At 35.2% G+C, this 19,148-nt stretch overlaps 1 protein-coding gene across 6 annotated transcripts in view; it reads right to left on the reverse strand.

Annotated features, from left to right (window-relative positions):
- Window positions 1-19,148, reverse strand: part of Ralyl (RALY RNA binding protein like) — a 677,304-nt gene that overhangs the window by 368,307 nt on the left and 289,849 nt on the right. For all 6 annotated transcript variants that reach the window (XM_076911218.1, XM_076911217.1, XM_076911216.1 and 3 more), the window contains one exon: window positions 5,379-5,657. In XM_076911218.1, the coding sequence (XP_076767333.1) occupies window positions 5,379-5,634 (256 nt within the window). In that variant the 5' untranslated portion in view covers window positions 5,635-5,657. The remainder of the gene's footprint in view (window positions 1-5,378; window positions 5,658-19,148) is intronic.

Here is a 19,148-nt window from a genome sequence, read left to right on the forward strand (position 1 = left end):
TAGAGGAAAGGTGAACAATCTTGAAACTGTTACAGTCTGAAAAGGTAGTCGGTGTCATTCAAAGGTTGCCTGAATGTACTTTGCTCTATAAAGCAAAGGTTCAGGCTTTCAATCAAATATAAATGATAGCTGAAGTTATGCCTAGCTCACCATTGGGTCTAGGACATGTTTTAAATAAAGGTCATCAGTGATTTCAGTTGTTGTGGTTTCAATTGCATGCAAACAATGTAGCCCCAAGAAACCAGATAAAAAACTTAAGGACACAAAATGCATTACTTGTATGATACCACTAAATAGAGTATTTACCATAATTTTTGTATCTTAATATTAATATTATGAGTAATTCATAATTAAAACTTTATCATAAGTATGAATTAATTGGAAGGAGGATGATACAAATAACATTGAGTACTATTTGTGTGACTTCAGAAACTTATTGAAGAACTTGGAAAAATCCCAAGTATAAGAAAAACTAATGAAATTTAAAGGAAAGAAAATAAGAAATAGCCCACGCTGGTCTTGAACTCGTGATCTTCCTGCCCCTGTCTCCTTCAGCAAATCCCAGCAAAGTTTGGCGACTGTCTGTGCTGTCCGAAGACACACCACCTGAAGAGGGCATCAGATCCCACTACTGATGGTTGTGAGCTACCAGGTTGTTGCTGGAAATTAAACTCAGGACCTGTGGAAGAGCAGTCAGTGCTCTTAACTGCTGAGCCATCTCAACAGTGATCATAGGACTTTGTTTATTGTCTTGCTTGTTCTTTGACTATTTGCATCTATTGTATTTCTAGTTCCTCAACCTAGAACTGATCTTAATACTTTCATGTAATTAAAATGGTATAAAAGCAGATTGGGAAAAATAATAATAATTTGGGTCAAAAAGAAAAAAAAATTCTTATATTCCTTTAAAATAAAAAAAAAGATAGAAGCAAAGACTTTCTTTCTGGTTTAAACAGCTAAGTATTTTTGCCATTCTTTAGTTACTCTGTCATAATAATAAATACAGAAGACAACCCCTAAAGAAAAACATATAACTCTAGTTAAATTATTACTCCATGTGGTATATACCTTTTAAAAAGTGACCACCAGAGGATGTTATGTTATACTGAAGTTTATCATTTTGACAAAATTCATGGACCACTGGATTAAATGAGGGTACCTTTTATATATTCTGAAATGGGGTTTGGGAATCTGAATAACAGAGTAAGAATAAAAAAATCCAGAGATAGGAGCTAATCAAGATCAGACTGTGACCTACTTGCAAAATCCAGATTAAAGTGAAGGTTGAGCTCCAACAACCACAGTTAATCCATGTCCTGTGATTTTTTTAAAGGAAAATTTAATGCATGTAAAATTAATTATCTCATTTCATATGGATTAGAAAAGCATGTAAATTATATCTTTATTCTGTATATCCAAACCAGAATTGCATAAAAATCTCATACTAGATATTTTCACTAGCAAAATCCACTCTGTGTAAAATGATATATGGAATTGGTAAAATAAATATTCACATATAAACAGAGCGATCCTCATCATGCCTGCAATGGCTGACTTTCAGTTGATCTGTGGAACATTTTTATCCTGCTAATAATTCAGTTGGAGACTTGGCTAAATAAACGTTTCTACAATTCAGAGAGAATTGGTCAGACAACAACAAATTAGAAATAATCTTAGCCTAAATGATATGTAATTCAGCTATCATAAATAGAACACTTTGCATTAAAACATTATCATTAGTAGTGTAAGAATGATAGAGTACTTTACAGATAAGATTTCAGTCGTCCAACATAGCAAATTTAGAAAGATTATGATTGTTAGTGCATTTTCTGCAATAAAATATCTTAGATCAATTCACTGCATATGGGAGCAAGTCTAGTTTTTTTCTTTTGTTCTGTTTTGTTTGTTGTTTGTTTTTAATAAACTGTAAATTTGAAAGTAAGTAAAAAACCAGGAATTAAGTGAACAGTTTACTTGAAGTCATGTTTTGCCCAAATCTACAGAAGATATGCATAGTAACTGAAGATGAAGGTAGGCATGAGGCTTGGAAAATGAAGCTTTAATCCCTCAACGCCAACTCAGAACAACTGGGTTTCATGCTTTTGGCTCAATTTCTAATAATTAGAGTTAATAAAAGGTGGTGTTTGCAGACAGGAGTATAGCATGGCTGTCCCCTGAGAAGCTCCACCCAGGAGCTGACTCAAATAGATGCAAATACCCACAGAAAAACATGGATAGAGCTTGGGGAGTCTTATGGAAGAATTGAAATAAAGATTGCAACCCCTAAGGAGATAGGAACTCCATAGGAAGACCAACAGAGTCAGCTAACCTGGACTCTACAGGCTCTCAGAGACTGAACTACAGGGCAAAAAGGATGCACAGGCTGGACCAAGCCTCCCCACTCATATGTAGCATATGCCCAGCTTGGTCTTCATGTGGGTCCCAAACAACTAGAATAGGGGCTATCCTAAAAGCTGTTGCCTGTATGTGGGATATGTTCTTCTAGTTGGGCTGCCTTGTCTGCCCTCAATGGGAGAGGAAGTACCTAGGTTTGCAGACCTTTGAAACACCAGGATGAGGAGATACCAAGGGGTGGCAACTGCTCAGAGGAGATGGGGTTTGGGGAGATGGGAGACGGACTGAATGGGAGGCGGCAGTGAGAAGGATGTTAATTTTTTAAAATATTTTTTATTAGATATTTTATTTACACTTCAGATGTCATCCCCTTTCCCTATTCCCCCCCTTAGAAAGCCCCTATCCCATGCCCCCTTTTCCTTTTTGCATTTATACATTTTTTTAAAAATGTTAATCATAGGCCTTATGAGTTTGGTATTGCTCAATCAGAGGTGTAACCCACTACCCAACCTAGATATATCAACTATCTTTGACTGGTGGAGATACATGAACATCTGCCTCCCTGTCTCCCCCTTCTTTCTCTCTTTCATCACCTAGCTTCTCCTCTCCTTCTTCTCCTCCTCTTCTTAGGAGAAGGATGTTAATTGGATAGGTAAAATAAATAAATAAATAAATAAATAAATAAATAAATAAATAAGAAAACTGTGTTTATATTCAGGCACTTGTACTGAAAAGCAAAGTTCTTAATAAAATTTCAAAGCACCTGCTTTGCATGAAAATCTTCCAATTTGGGCAAAAAATATAATAAATAATATAATAGCTAATAAGTTAGCTTCCACCTAAATAAGTAAAGTCTTTAGCATTGATTTAGATATTATGCTGAGAGAAACACTGAGAAGAGCAACAAGTATGTCTAAGCATTTAAACAAAACCATTACAGCCAGCATCTTACTGTTTCTCAGTGCACAACAATCTGAGATCATCATTTTTATCCTTTGGCTTTGTGAAGATAGGACACTAAGGTTAGAGTTATATACCTGTCTCTGTTCTATGATTTTACAGATAGTGATCATCTGAGTGGTGATGGAAATCAGGACTCCAGAGAATTATCTACAGTTCAGCTCCAAACAAATCAGAGTTAGAATTGACTTTATATTCTATTCATAATTACTTTTAAAGGAATAATAAACAAATGTGCTTCTACAAGGTTATGCTAGCTTCACAGTAATGAGGATACGGGCAATAGATTGACCCTGAAATTACCAAGACTGTGTTTCTGAAGAAACATTTTTTATTATAATTCTTAATAAAGAAGCAAATCACCAGAAACTCCAATATCAACGTAAGTATGGGAAATGCAGATATGAAGGAAACAAAATGAACACCCGGAAAACAGACAAGACTATTGGAAAATATTATCTTTCTTTACACTAGAAAAATGAACAATGCAGATAAAAATAAAGACTGTCATTTCACATATGTTAGGGATTTATATCAGATATTATAAAAGCATCTTATGTTTTACACTTATACCTCAGACTTCACTCACATTTTAATGAATGCCTTACTTTCCATATGTTTTCCTGTTTGTCTCAATGTATAACCCAGGATGAGGGCAGATGCTCCATTTTTTTTTTTTGCCCGAGCCTCTTTGTGCCAGGATTTATAGCTGTTTTCTTCTATTGCTGGCAAGAAACATTTTCCTGAATTGATAAAATCTGATAGTGCAGTATTTTTCATTCTCTTCCCATTTGCTTACTCAGTACTTTTTAATTGTTTGACACACTCTTGACAGTTTGCTTGTGTACATGACAGAGAGCAACCTCATAAAGAAAAATATCTCATCCAAATAGTGATGATACAAACACAGTAGACAGTATTCAAGGATCTGTAGTAAAGGCAAGAATTTAAGCCCATTATAAAGGCCTCTCTGTGGATGTAAAGTTCAGAACAATCAAAGGACCTAAGAACTAGCAGAGGTCCACAGGAGCAGCCCTGCCAGGCAGCAGGACTCGGAGCTGTGCCTGAACTTGTGGCTGTATAGATGGTCACACGGCATAGATGGTACACGATGGAGTATAAACATGTTCTATATGAATTCTTTGGAGGATTAAATGCAAGTTGATTACATAGTTTGTTTAGAAATAAAATAGAACATTCCAGAGTGCACAGAGCTAAAGAGCCTTTCCATAGGCCCCTGGTATTCAGTGGTGGCTATGTAAGAAGCCTGTAGCACAGATTGAGATAAAAGCAGAGGGTGGGATGTACTTAATATGAGACACTAGATTGCATCTGAAATATAGACAGAAGGGGGGGATTGGAGTTTCTGTTTTAAAAACTACATTTGGGGAGTCTCACAACCATTACAGAGAAGTTACAAAACAGACAGTGTGTGTTGGGGATGGGGGGAATCAAGTTATATTTAAAGATACCTGTTAAATATTCAATACAATATTTAATCAATTTGGAATATGAATCTCTACAGAATAAGAAATATAAAGTAGATAAACATTGATAGACATTGGATTTTTACATGGGAAAATAAATAATATTTTTGTCTTTTGAATAATTTCAAATGTTTTCTTCTCATTTTTATTTCACCTCAAAATGTACTGTCTTTTCTTAGCAAAATTTCAGTATTATTCCTTGAACATAAAACATAAAGTGAACACAGGATGCACACAGGATACATAATATACACAATTTCTAACTGTTTAGGGGAAAAGTGAATTAAGAACTTTTCTAGTTTGTGAAATATATTTCCTTTTACTATTTTAAACCTTGCTTCTAAATAAAAATTGTAAATAAAAAAATAAATTATCCTTTCAGAAAGAGTCTCATACTCAAGATCACTAAACTTACCATATGTTTGTGAAAGTTACATACCGAACTGGAAATGTCTAACACATAACTGGTTAAGGAAGCAATAGATATTATGGATCTGCTAACCGTCAACAAATCAGCTGAACAGCCAATGTAAGTATACTGAAATAAAGGGAAATGCGCAATGAGGCACAGCTTACCAAGAGGCTGGCCTGCGATGACCCTGGCGTTTTCTCCAGCCACCGCAGCTCTTGCATGACGCTCACTCATGTACTGAACAAAAGCATACCCTTTGTGAACGGAGCAGCCAACGATTTTTCCGTACTTTGAAAAAATAGCTTCAATGTCGACTTTTTTGACGATGGCTGTATTCAAATTGCCGATGAAAACCCGGGAGTTGATGGACTTGGGGTCATTCTTATTGGTAACATTGCTTGTTTGTGTTTTGCCCGTCATGGTTGGTTCACCTTGTTTTAATCCTTAAATAAACAAAGAAACAAAAAGGTCAGACAATAAGATAATTAAATTCAACAGATATCTCTGGCTTTGAACAGGGTGCAATTTTTCATCTGGAAACAAATTTCTGAATATTATTAATAGTTTTTTAAAAGTAATATCAAAAGTACATATCACTAAACCATTTTGGAAAATATTCATAATTAATTACATAGTTTTTAATGTCTCAATTTTGTATCTAATATTCAGCCCCAAATGACTGTTGAACATTTGTTTGTAATTTTATGTATAACTATATTTGTTTGCTTAAGACAATTTAAGGAATAAACCACTTCATTCTGCAAAAAGACTAGGAAAGTCTGCATGTGCAAGTCTAACAAAAAAGGATATATAGAAACATGAACACTGTAATGTCTGAATGGAGGCAGTGTGCTACTCTATGCTCTGTAACAGATACACTGGTTAGCTGCTTCAGCACAGGGATCCTATGGTCAGAAGCCAACAACAGACTCCATTAAAGGCTAAGAGAAGGAAAACAGAAAAGGTGTTAATAACAGAAATTTGATTAGGATTCCTTGCATGAAGAAAGAATGATTAGTTCTGTTTGTGATATTCAATTGAACCAACCATATTTGTTACCCCAGTTAAATGCAACCAAAAAGAATATACAGCCATTATTCATCAATAATCAGAAAATTACACAGGAAAACGGGAGCTTTTCCCCTTCAGGTTTATGTTTTAAGTAAACTCAATAAAGTTTTTGCTTGAAGGCTTTAAAATCCATAGCCATATTTATTGAATTTTGATGTTTTCCAGACACCCTCTTCTGTTTGGAGAAACTCTTATGTGAAAGGGAAACCTTTGGAGACTTCTACTCTTCAGTGTGAAGGGTCATTGCTTAAGGCTAGCCAACAGTTCGTTTTCTTGGAGATAGTTACAAACATGTTTATATGAACACGATTTTAAAATACTCCAGCTATAAAACAGCAAGTGTAATTGGCTTAATAATCATTTTAAATGACACTTTTGATTTAATTGTTAAACTCAGAAATCTCAAAGCCACAGAAATGGGTATGCCTGAAAATTCACTCACTATGCATTTAAAAGAAGTGCACTTGACATGAAGCACCACCTAGAAGCACTAAAATGTTTCAAATGAAGCTGCTCATTATTGTTTCTGAAGTTATTATAACTTCACTTCAAAACTGACCATCACATATATCATTATAATAAATGTAGATCTAATTATAGAACATTAAGCAATTTACATAACAATTAAATCAAATTATTGAAATGAATGATTTTAAAATTGCCTTATATTACTCCAGCTTAGCCACATTTGACTTATATTTTCATCATGAAATATCCAAGCTAGGATTGTAGAAATTAACACTGATATTTTTTTCCAATCCTTAAATTGTATAACTCAAGACACAGTTTTCAAAATGCAACAAAAAATTAAGGTACATACTAAAACATAAACTTCTTTGTATAGTCTACTGTAGATTACCTTTTCTTACTAGTTCATCCCGATATCTATAATACAAACCACAGAAAACATATTTTCATTTGATAGGTATATGGCAAACGTTTTCTGAAGTATATCTGTGACATAGTCAAGGGTAAACAGTTCTTATGGCTAACATTTATAAGCAGGGACCTGCTGGTTAGGAAGCAATCATGGAAACTCTTAGATGAGGTCACCTGGATGAAGTTGAAGTAATGATTTGTGGAACAATTCAATATGAGGTTGCACCACTCTGAGATCTCCTTATAAGTGCTACCTTTACATCATCTTTTACCAGATATATGAATTGAGTCTCAAGACAAATTTAAGACACCAAATAAAGCTGGGAAGTGTGGTGTACTCCATTATACTCAGAACTGGGGATACAGATACAAGCAGACCTCTGTGAGTTTCAGGCCAGGTAGATATAGTACATTCCTGGCCTACATAGAAAGACCCAGTAAAATGTTAATTTTTAAGAATAATGGGGAATTCTAACACTAATACTAAGTACTCTGAAATCTGTAGGCCTTTCCCACTAAGAGTGTTTCATTATTCTCTACCAGCATGTATGACCATGAGAGTACTATCAAAATTGTCTGTATTATCACATCAACATATTCTAAAATCTATGTTAGGATTAGTTGCCACTGTCCTGTTTCTACACTACTACTGAATTATGTAGCTTATGTACCTCTGTTACACGAATTGTCGGTCCATTGAGGAAAAGTATCACAACCATGATGACATATGGAGAACAAATGACTCAAATACTTACAAAAATCAGGTAATAATAGAGGAAATATCTGTTATTCAGATATTATGTGTGATTGATGTTTGTTTCTTTGGTAAGAATCTACTGGCTAAGATTCAAGAACACTTAGTTCAAACTTACTTAAAACACTTAGTTCTCTTAGTTCAAACAGTGAAGAGATATGACATCTGAAAGAAAAAGTATGGCCAAGTTTGTGCTTTCTGTCTGTCTGGACAGGTACACAAGGTCAGAATGCAATGGGCAAATAAATAGTTGGAATTATGGCAAGCACAGATGATAAATCACTGACACGAGGAATCAGATACAAGACTTCAAAATGTCTGAGAAGGCTTCACATGATGATGACGTCTTCTTAGGATGAGTGCTATGCAGAGAAGGAAAAGTGAAGTCTGCTGAAAGAACACCTTGAATCTATACTGATAGCTAAGACTACAAACAAAGGGTCAGGATTTTGATGTGGTTGAAAAGCTGTGAGCTAGTAAAAGACCACAGAAAAACCAAGACTAACCTGGGTTTTTCCCAGTGCATTTCCTGGGTATTTATGATTAGACTTGGAAGAACTGAACCTTCATAATGGGTAAAAATAAAATATTTTCTTTGGGATCTATGTTCCAAAATAAAAAATATATAACACAGAAAAACTGTAAACCCACAACAACAACAAAAACGTGATGGCCAACCTCTGTTGCAACTCAAATGCATATGCCAAAAGGTATAACAATTCTTTAGAAAATAGAGCTCAGATAATCTGCCACATGAAACTTGCCATCTTAAGAATCTAACCAAAAACTCCTATAGCTTTACAAGTTTAGAAGACATAACCCCTATCCACAAAACTTGTGAAACAAAGTTTATCCTGCCTACAAGAAATCCAGGGAAAGGAGATGGAGCAGAGACTGAGGCAATAGCCAAGCAATAACTGGCCCAACTAGAGACCAATCCCATGAATAAGACTCAATTTCTGACACAATTTATGATACTCTGTTATCCTTGCAAAGAGAAGCTCATAACTGTCCTCTGAGCAGCTCCACCCAGATACTGACTTAGAAAGATGCAGAGACTCACAGCCAAACAGTAGATGGACCTTGGGGAGACTTATGAAAGAATTGGGGGAAGAATTGAGGGCCATGAAGGGACAGAATCTTTAGAGGAGGACAAACAGAAGCAACTATCTGGGACCATCTGGTCCTGTCAGAGACTGAACCACCAACTAGGGAGCAGACATGGTAGGACTTAGGCCCAGTGTACATATGTAGCAGATGTATAGCTTAGACTTTATGTAGGTCCCTAAAACCTGGAGCAGGGGGATACCCAGGCCCCACATACTCAGAGGAGGAGAGGGAGGATGAGGAACTGTAGGAGGGAACCCTGGGAGAGAGGGTAGTGAATGAGATGAAAAGTGAATAAATAAAAAAAAATATTACCACTTACCAGCAGAAATGAAAAATAGAAATGAATCAAATGAAACTTATAAGATGAAATAAGATAAGAACTTTTATTTTTAAGGTTTGAAACATACTCAATAGATATACATTATAGATGATATGTCTCTGCATGACAGATATGTAAATTTAAAGCTGTATAAATACTGACTATCCCAGATGTAGTAAAAAGGGAAAATACTGAAAAAAAAAAATGTACTAACTAGCTTCAGAAAGCTGAGTGATGGCATTAGGATGGTTATCATACATACATATGATTCCTGGAGGATATAGCAGAAAATATTAAAAAATGCGATGGCCCAAATCCTCCTAAATTTCATAAAAATGATAATATCAAAGTTCTAAAAATCTGAATGTATCCTGAGGAGAGAAAAATAAAAAAAAAAAATGTGATACATCATAATCAGACTGCAGAAAGTGAGTCCTCAGAAGCTATTAGGCATTGGAAGCCTGCCTTCATTCTGACAGAGAAATGAAGAAGAGCAAAGAGATCCTGTGACCATACAAAAACTCACCAGGGAGGAATGAACTCTGTTACAAAGAAGCCTTTTCATTTGTTTTGTTTTTAGTTAGTAAGTTTGCAGGAGTGCAAGCGTCTGTGAAGAATGCTGTGAAATAAACACAGAATTTAAACTGCTCTTGCCCCATGGAAAGTCCTGTGGAGTCAAACAAGTCCATATCTGTACTATCCAAAAGGAAATCTAACACGTGTATGTGGCTTCTACGCCCTTGAAATATTGCAAGCATAACTTGGGAACTGAAGTTTCGACATTTTACTTAAAAGTTAAGTATTATACAACTTAAAAACAGGTTGCATTCTACTAGATTGATCCTCTCAAAAGATTACCTGAATTTTAAACTCTGAATTATCCCAAAATATAATTAGAAATAATGATTATATGCTTAATTCATTCTTAGAGAATAAGCATGTTTTGAGGTTTAAAAGCTTAGGGTTCTAATGGTGTTAGGTAGATTTTGAGTAAACAAATAAAAAGTTAAGAAATTGCTATTAGGCAAACACTAAAATTACAATTTCCTTTTACAAAAATAGAATAACTTAATTTCTTCTGGAAATTATAAATAATATATCTTTTTCATTTGTATTTGAGAGTCTTACCCTCAAATGCTAGCAAGATACATTAACTATAAATTAAAAAGCAGCTTTAGTGTGGTTTAGGAAAATAGTTTTGGAATAGACAAATTAGCACATTGTAACTAATCCTTCTGCAAGGATTAGTGGGTCTTGATTTTCTAACTAGAATTTCAGAGTCACTCACTGAACAACAATTACAACAACAAAAAAATACTCAGTCAAAAGAGTTACCTAACAATAGTAATCCATCCAATATTCAAGAATTCAGAAAAGGGCTAAGAAGGTTTACAAGAAGAAAATGAGAAAGAATAAATTGCATGCGTCATAGAAGCCACCACACACTGTTGTCTAGAACTACCATCAGTGTTGTCCTAAAAGTACAGTGTAACAAATTCTGCAAGAAAAAATGTAATTCAGAGAAAGAGAGAAAGAGAGAGAGAGAGAGAGAGAGAGAGAGAGAGAGAGAGAGAGAGAGAAGAGATAGCACAGAGGAGAAGAGAGGTAATAGTCTTAAGAGCAAAGCAGAGATAAGGTCTTAAAGCAGGTAATGTCAGAAATGTTCATTATATATAAGCATTCAATAGGCACACAGCTACTTAATGCGCATTAGATGTAAGCATGTAGCAAACACACAGCTAGTTGGCAGCACACATGAGAAGACCTTCCTTATCTAAAGGTTTTTAAGTAGTCCGCATATATTAGATTTTAAAAAGTAAACTTGTTACTATGAGATTACTTATATTCATGATCAGAAAAAGCAGGAGCAGATTTGAAATAAACTAATGTACTTAATTAAGCTTATTTCTTAGAGAAAATAAATCAAAGTAGTACTATACAGCTTAAATTTATTGTTAAGAAAATAATGTATAGTTTTTAAAAATGTATTTTTGTTTCCCAAATCCCTGACAACTTTTCAGGAGCTAATAAAAAAAACTGCTTAATATATGATAAAGTGCCAAAGCAAAAGCTTTATAATATTATTTTATGAATAATCTGCTATCAGTTTCACAATGGGAAACATCATTGCAAGATATTTGGGGTAGCTTCGCTATTCATAAAGATAAAGATCACAACTATAGTTAAGAATTAAGTCGTAAGCTACAAATGGTTTTGAGGAATAAACCAGTTGTAGCTTTTAGTAAACATCTAGGAAAATGTAAATTTGAAGATTATATATAAATAGCAGAGAAAAATGCAATCCCATTTTGAATATATGTGGGGATAATAAGTTTCAGTTTTTAACCAGTTTTAAATCATAAGAAAAATATATATTAGGAAAGTTTTCATTAAAATCTGTTATCATTACATATCATTTGAGCATTGTATTATTCTTTTGTAAAATATCTGTATAATTCAAGAATTAAGTGCTTACATATAGAATTATACCACATTTTTTCTATATAGTTATTGGTCATTTATCTAATTTCCAGCTCTAAAGTTAAATAAGCACAAACTGACAAAGCATTCACAGCAGCAGGTGAAGAAAGTGCCTGCTGTAACATTCAGACAGTGGTGTGACACCCATTCTTCCCACCCAAGGAAATCGCTGAGTAGTTATTCTGAGTACTGTCCACAATTAGTGTGTGGATAGTAATCTAAAAGGGTATTGCTTTGATTTGTAACAGGAAACAGAAATGGGTTAAACTAGGCAGATGCAGCATATCCTGTCATACTCAGAGGACAGTGCATTAGTGTTTGGAGCTCTCCAAGCATTGTGTCCAAGTCATCCTTTTTTTTTTTTTTTTTTTTTTTTTTTGCTATTGTCCATATTGGAATTAAAGCCAACCTTTACCATGCTGGCTCAAAGACAAGTCAACACAAACATCTACACTTTGTCTTAACAAGATAAAGGTCAGAAATCTCTTTCCATTATGAGTTTTCCGTTAGTTCTATAAATGAGCAAAGTTTAGTATTCCTTGCCTCTCCCAGTTTTCAAAGTAATTTAAAATGCAGAATATAATTGAAAATTATTGTACAACCTTCTTTTTGATACATTCTTTTAAAATGTTATATCTTTACATTCCAATTGCTGCTCCCAATCCTGGTCACCACCTTCCAAAATCCTTCCCTCATTCCCATCTCCCCCTTTTTCTGAGATGGTGGAGACCTCCACCCTGGATAGTCTCCAATGATGGTACATCAAGTCATTGAGGGGCTAGACATATCCTCTCTCGCTGGTCAGACAAGTCAGTCTACCAAAGGATCATAACTGGCAGACAGGCAACAGCTTTTGGGAAAGCTTCTGCTCCAATTGTCTGGGACCCACATGACTATCAAGCTGCAAATCTGGGGAGGACTAGGTCTAGCCATTGTACGTGCTTTGGTTGGTGGTTCAGTCTCTGAAAGCCCATGGTCCATGTTAATTGAGTCTGTTTGTCTTCCTGTAAGTTTCTATCGCCTTCAGAGCCTGCAATCCTTCCCTGTACTCTTCCACAAGAATTCCCAAGCTCCGTCCACTGTTTGGCTATGGGTGCCTGCATCTGTCTGAGCCAACTTCTGTATGGAGCCATGCTAGACTCCTGTCTACAAATGAAACAAGAGTATCATTAATAGAATTGGAGATTTGTACTTGCCCATTGAATGTGTCTCTAGTTGAGCCAGTTATTTCTTGGCCATTCTTTCAGTGTCTGTACCATCCCCCATGCCTTGATTCCTTCTAGACAGGATACATTTTGGGTTGAAAGTTTTCTGGATGGGTTAGTGTCCCTATCTCTTTATGAGGTACCTGCTGGCTGCGGGGGCGGGTGTGTGTGTGGCTGCTTCATGTTCCAAATTTCTAATGCTGTGAAGAATAGCTAAGGTCACCCTCATTAATTCTTCGGTGCCTCCCCATCCCAAGTCTTTTGCATGTTCTTGAGATACCCCTCCTACACAAAACACAGGATACTATGCTACACTCCATACATCAAAGAAATGAAATGAAGAAAAACCCAAGCGTGGATGGTTGCATCTCACTTTTAAAAGGGATTACAATAGTCACAGAAGGCAATCAGAGGGAGTGAACTGGGTGGAAGAAGGGATGGGGCAAAAAAAACGGATTCAGGATCAGGTTTGGGGAGGGACAGGAGAGGGGACCAGATCAATGGAATCTGCAACTGGCAGGGGTGGGAAGGACAGGCCAACTCCAAGTCATGTTCTGGAATGCACAGAAGATTTCTTTTATATTGTTTTGTTAAGTACATCCCCTGTTAAAGCTTCAAATTAATTTAAATATATCAATGCTCCAAGAATCTATCTTTCTTTCTTTCTCTATCTCTTCTTTCATTCTCTCTCTTTCTCTCTCTCTGTCTTTCTCTCTCTTCTTTCTTTCTCTGTGAAAAATGCCAGCTAAAACTATTTAAAATCTGGTTTGTAGTGGGAAAAGGTATAGTCTAACATGCTGGGGACAGCCTGACAAAGGAAGCATGACGTATTTGGTTCAATTTCCATCCAGTCAGAAATCAGAAGAGAAATATTGATGCTTATATCATTTTCTCGTTTTATTCACTTTGACTGAGTCTGGGAACCCAGTCCAAATGATGATATTGTCCATACCCATGGCAGATCTTCCCTTCATGGTTAAACATCTGTGAACACAATTTTGGAAACAAACTCAGAGGTACTCCTTATAGATGATTATAAATCTAGGTAATTCAATAATTAAGCATCATACAGATCATCTAAGAGTATTAGGGAGTTTGGGTGTTTATTAAAGAAAATTAAAGTGTTACACACAAAAAAAACCCAACTATCTTGGAGGTTGGGTGCATGGCTCAGGAAGATTGTTTGCTGAGAGAGTATGAGGACCAAAGTTCAAATTTCCACTAAAAGGTAAAAATCGAGATATGATCAGGCTCATCTGTCACCCCAGCAGTATGGTGGATGGAGACAGGAAAATTGCTAGGATTTACTGGTGATCAGCCTAGCTCCAGTTTCAGTAAAACATCCTGTCTCAAGGGAAAATGGTAGAGAGCAAGAAAACTGAGATCCACATCTGGTTTCCATACAAACAGGAGTTGACATAGTCACATACAAGTATGCATATACCACTCACGTACAGTACACATATGTTCAAACACACATAAAAAGATGTTTTTAATTTCAATTCAATTATTACAACTATGAATAACTGATGGAGTAAAAATGAATATTCACTATTTTAAACATATTTATTGTGAATTGGGAGCTTGGCAGCAATTAATACAGCTATGTCACAGCTTCTGTACCTAATGTGCAAAAGTGATCAAAACTACTGTACCAGACACAGTACAAGGAGGTTTATGATAAAACAATCTACATAAATATTTTCATACACAAGACAGTAACAATAACAGTGGACATCAATATATTCACATTGAAGAGGGAAATTTTCGGTGTTTAATTCAGAGAGAATTAACAGTATTAACAAGAACTAGACAAGTATTGATTCCTGAGAGAAGGAGAACTAGCCTCTTCCATAGAAGAGCCTTCTTACTGGTTGTCCTTTCAGAGAGGTCAGCCTTGAGAATATATACACACAAACAACATAAATGGACCCAGCCGTATGTGTGTGTGTGTGTATATATATATAGTTATATATAGTTATATATATAGTTATATATAGTTATATATATATAGTTAAGATATAGTTATATATAGTGCATACATATGTATATGTACATGTATGTGTATATGTGAGTTTCTATGCTTTATATGTATTTGTATGCTTATAAATAATGTAGCACACACAAGTGTATATATATATATAACTTGCATATTAACAAAACAAAAACATGCTATCAACTGCAGAATGAAAATTAGCACAGAATGGGTGAGGTGAGGACAGTGAGTGAGAAGAGATAGTCAATTTAAAACATTATAATCCTTTATTATTTTTTAAAATTTAGTATAATTGCATCTATTTTCTCTTTCTCTTTCTTCCTTTCAACCCTTGTGAGGGACTCTCCTTTGATTTCTCTCAAATTCATGACTTCTGGCATTTTTGTCTTTTATTCTTGCTTTACACACCCACATACACAAAAGCACGCACACTTTTCTAAATACAAAATACAATATTTTCAGTCCATATAATATTATTTGTATATATATGACTTCAGAGCTGGCCACTTGGAATTGGATACCCAGTAAATAGGAGGTCTTCTCTAGAAAAAGCTATTTTATCTGGGTCTCGGCATTCAAATCTATGTTTCTGAAGATAATATTGTAGCAATACAATAGGTACATATTTTATTGCTACAATATCATATATATAAATTGTATATATACATAAATATGTACATATATAAGCTCAATTTCCATGTTCCTCTTATTCACTAATTAATGCATAAAATTGTGCAATATATTTCATTTTTAATAAGTGAGTAGTTAATATAGAGATAACATGATAAATTTCATACTTTAAGGAGAAGAATGTTTTAAAATCTCAGTGAATAGAACATGGAAAGTATTCCAAAATTAGGCAAACAATACTTTATGGCTTCCATGACAATGGCTGCTATCTTTTATTTTATTTGTCAAAGAGCATGAAATGTGAAGCTACCATTTCTTTAATTTGTGTATGCATATCATGATCTAGAGAAAATCGAATCTGTTTGAAAATGTCGTGGGTCCTAAGATAGGATTGCACAGTCAGAATAATATAGGGGAGAAACAGCCAATGCTAACTTTATTCTCTGCAAACACCAACTTTGATTAAATACTTTCTGTAGCCACTTCTAAGGTTATCATGGAAATATTAAATTTTACTAAGTTTGGATTTAGTAAACATAGTAACTTACTGTAAACTTTCCACTGGTTTAAGTATTTATTCAATATTCATTTATATGGTATTTTCCCTCTAGTGTCTTTTGGATCTAGAGTATTTCAAGTAAAGTCCTGGAGAATATTTAACAAGATGTTGAATGCCATAATTAATCATGCATGCTAAAAGGGATGGCTCCAGACTGCCAAGGTTTTCTTTATGTGTATGCAGAAAGATGTTTCTAATAAAGTATCTTTCAGATGATCAGATATTATTCTCTCCTTCTCCTCCTCTCTTCCTGTTTTTTTGAGGCAGTGTTTTTCTGTGTAGCCGTAGGTGTCTTGGAACTTACTCTGTAGACCAGGCTAGCTTCAAACTCAGAGCATCTCCTGCCTCTGCCTCCAGAATGCAGGGATTATAGGCATGGGCCACAAATGCCTGACCTCAAATATTATTTTTAAAATATTTTCTAATAAATTTCATGATTCTCATTGCATTTCAAAAATTTTATTTCAATATTGTCAAATTGAAAATACAACTCTCTATGTACCATTTCTTGAGTCACTTAATATCAAATGGTTGAGAATTGTATACATTCATGAAGTTCAATGAGGCAAGATTGAAGACTCAAGACAGAAACACTGTTCTATGCACTTGTGAGTAATCTATTGTATGGTGTCAGCAGTTGGGAAGTAATGAAAGGATAATCCTGCAGACACTGAAATGAAGATCTGCTACATTTCCCAAATTCATTCACTGAATAAAACATTTTTTTCTGTCTTAAATTTTCAGGCTATTTGAAGCTGAGTTTCAGGAGCTTAAGTGTTGGTAACCACACAGAAAAAAAATGTACCCAGTCTTAGTTAACAGGTCAATTTTATTTCTGTCTTCTTCATGACAGTTCCATCAGAAGTCAAATGTTGACCCTGTGTGGTTTCATGCAGGCACCTGAACTGCTGCACAACAAGCAACTTACAAACACTGCTGAGCTTGCTTTGCAGACTATCCAGGAGAAAAGTGTCTTAAATACCACAATCAGTTCCCTGACATCTTTGCTTCTCATAAACAGTTGTTTTACAATACTTTGGATGCAGAGTATACTTCTATAGCCTTGAATGCTTGTATATTTTAAGTAGCAAGGCAAATGGTATGGTGGTTATTTCTTTATGTGTACAGATCACAAAGTTCCCATTTACCTATCTCTGAAGATCAACAATATGAACACAGACACACTGGTTTATATACAAGTACCTAACTAAAGAACATGAGGTAATTTTTCAGTGAGATAAATCTTATCTTTATTGAGAAAAAAGCCTAGAAAGACAAAAAGATTGTTTACTTTTCTCTTATTCCTTAGCTATGTGAGGAAAGGTTTCAATTAAAAAAATTCAGAGATAAAGAAATTAAAAGTTATATATCATTTTCTCTATATAATAACCACAGTGTGAATTTATTTTATATATATATATATTTATAAGCTTAATAAACAGTTTAAGATTTAAAAAACTATTTAATCTACAGCAAAGAGATGACAGTAGCCATGAGATAATATACTACTGAATGGCATATTCACTAGGCAGTTGCTGTCTACTCACAGACTTTCCACTGGCTTTTAACCCTAGTAACATTAGGAGGATATATTCTTCTAACTTAGAGGACAAACCCACCTAAAGTTTTAAGAATGCTTTTTCAGACATCATGAATTTTGCAGGCAAATGGATAAAATTTGAGAATATCATTCTGAGTGAGCTAACCTTGTCCCTAAAGGATATCCATGGTATGCACCTACTTATCAATGTATATTAGCCATAAAATACAGGTATCATGCCACAGTTTGCAGACCCAAAGCAGCTAAACAAGAAAGAACGCCCAAACAAGAAAGCTTGAATCTCACTTAGAAGAAGGATAAAAACAAAATCTCATAACTAGCAGATGGAGGGAGGGAGTTGGGAGGGATGGAGATGTGGAGAGGATTGGGGATGTTCAGGATCAGTTGTGGGGAAGGATAAGAAAGATGGGTAGATGGACATGAAAAATGAATGTAAATTTGTAACTGACAGGGGTAAGTAGGTAGGGGGAATCTCCAAAACAAGACAGAGACGTGGGTTATGGGAGGCACCCAAGAATCAATGAGGGTGACCTTAGCTGTGATTCACAACATTGGGGATATGAAACCTGAAGGGGCCACCTCCTGTAACCAGGTAGGAACTACAATGGATTGATGGAGACACAACCCCCCAGAAAACTTTCAACCCCAAACTTATCCTGTCTACAAGTAATGTAGGCATAGGGAGTAGAGCAGAGAGTAAAGAAGTGGCCCAACTTAAGAAGCATCCCATGCATGGACAAGCACCAATCCCTAACAGGATATTATGATACAAAAATTAAAAATATAATTGAGCCTCATAGTTATTTTCCAGAATAAAAGGGCAAGAGAAGCATCTGTGCTCTCGGTAATGTTTCTTCAACTACCATGTTGTCACATTCAGTTGACTTAATCTTATGATAATTTACACATCTTTAAGAAAAGGTTTCTTTGTCAGGCAGTTTTTTGATAATATTTGTCAAGTTTGGTTTGAATACCAATTCTTAATATTTCTCACCGGTTTCTGCCAAAAGACCATTTGCAAGTTCCTTTGGAGATATGGTAGAGACTGCAATAACATTTTATATATGGATAATGAAGTTTTGAAGAGATATTTGTGAAGCAATATTACTCTAAGGTGTTTCAATTAGCAAGTAACATATAATCACAGTGGTTGACCATTGCCTTTTTCTCCTCAGAAGTTAGGATTTGCAGGCATCTTGTCTTTCACACTGAAGACTACCCTTGGACATTTCGGGGTGGGCCATATAAAGGCACAGTGTCATAGAAGTGTTGGGCTCCCTGGCTGGTCTGCTCTTGTGTGGACACCATATCCCGAGACATCCTAGAAGGGCCACTGAACTCAGAGCAGCAGGTAAGAACACTCACGCAC

Source organism: Arvicanthis niloticus, chromosome 13 (genome assembly GCF_011762505.2).
Source record: "Arvicanthis niloticus isolate mArvNil1 chromosome 13, mArvNil1.pat.X, whole genome shotgun sequence".
NCBI classification, from domain to species: Eukaryota; Metazoa; Chordata; class Mammalia; order Rodentia; family Muridae; genus Arvicanthis; species Arvicanthis niloticus.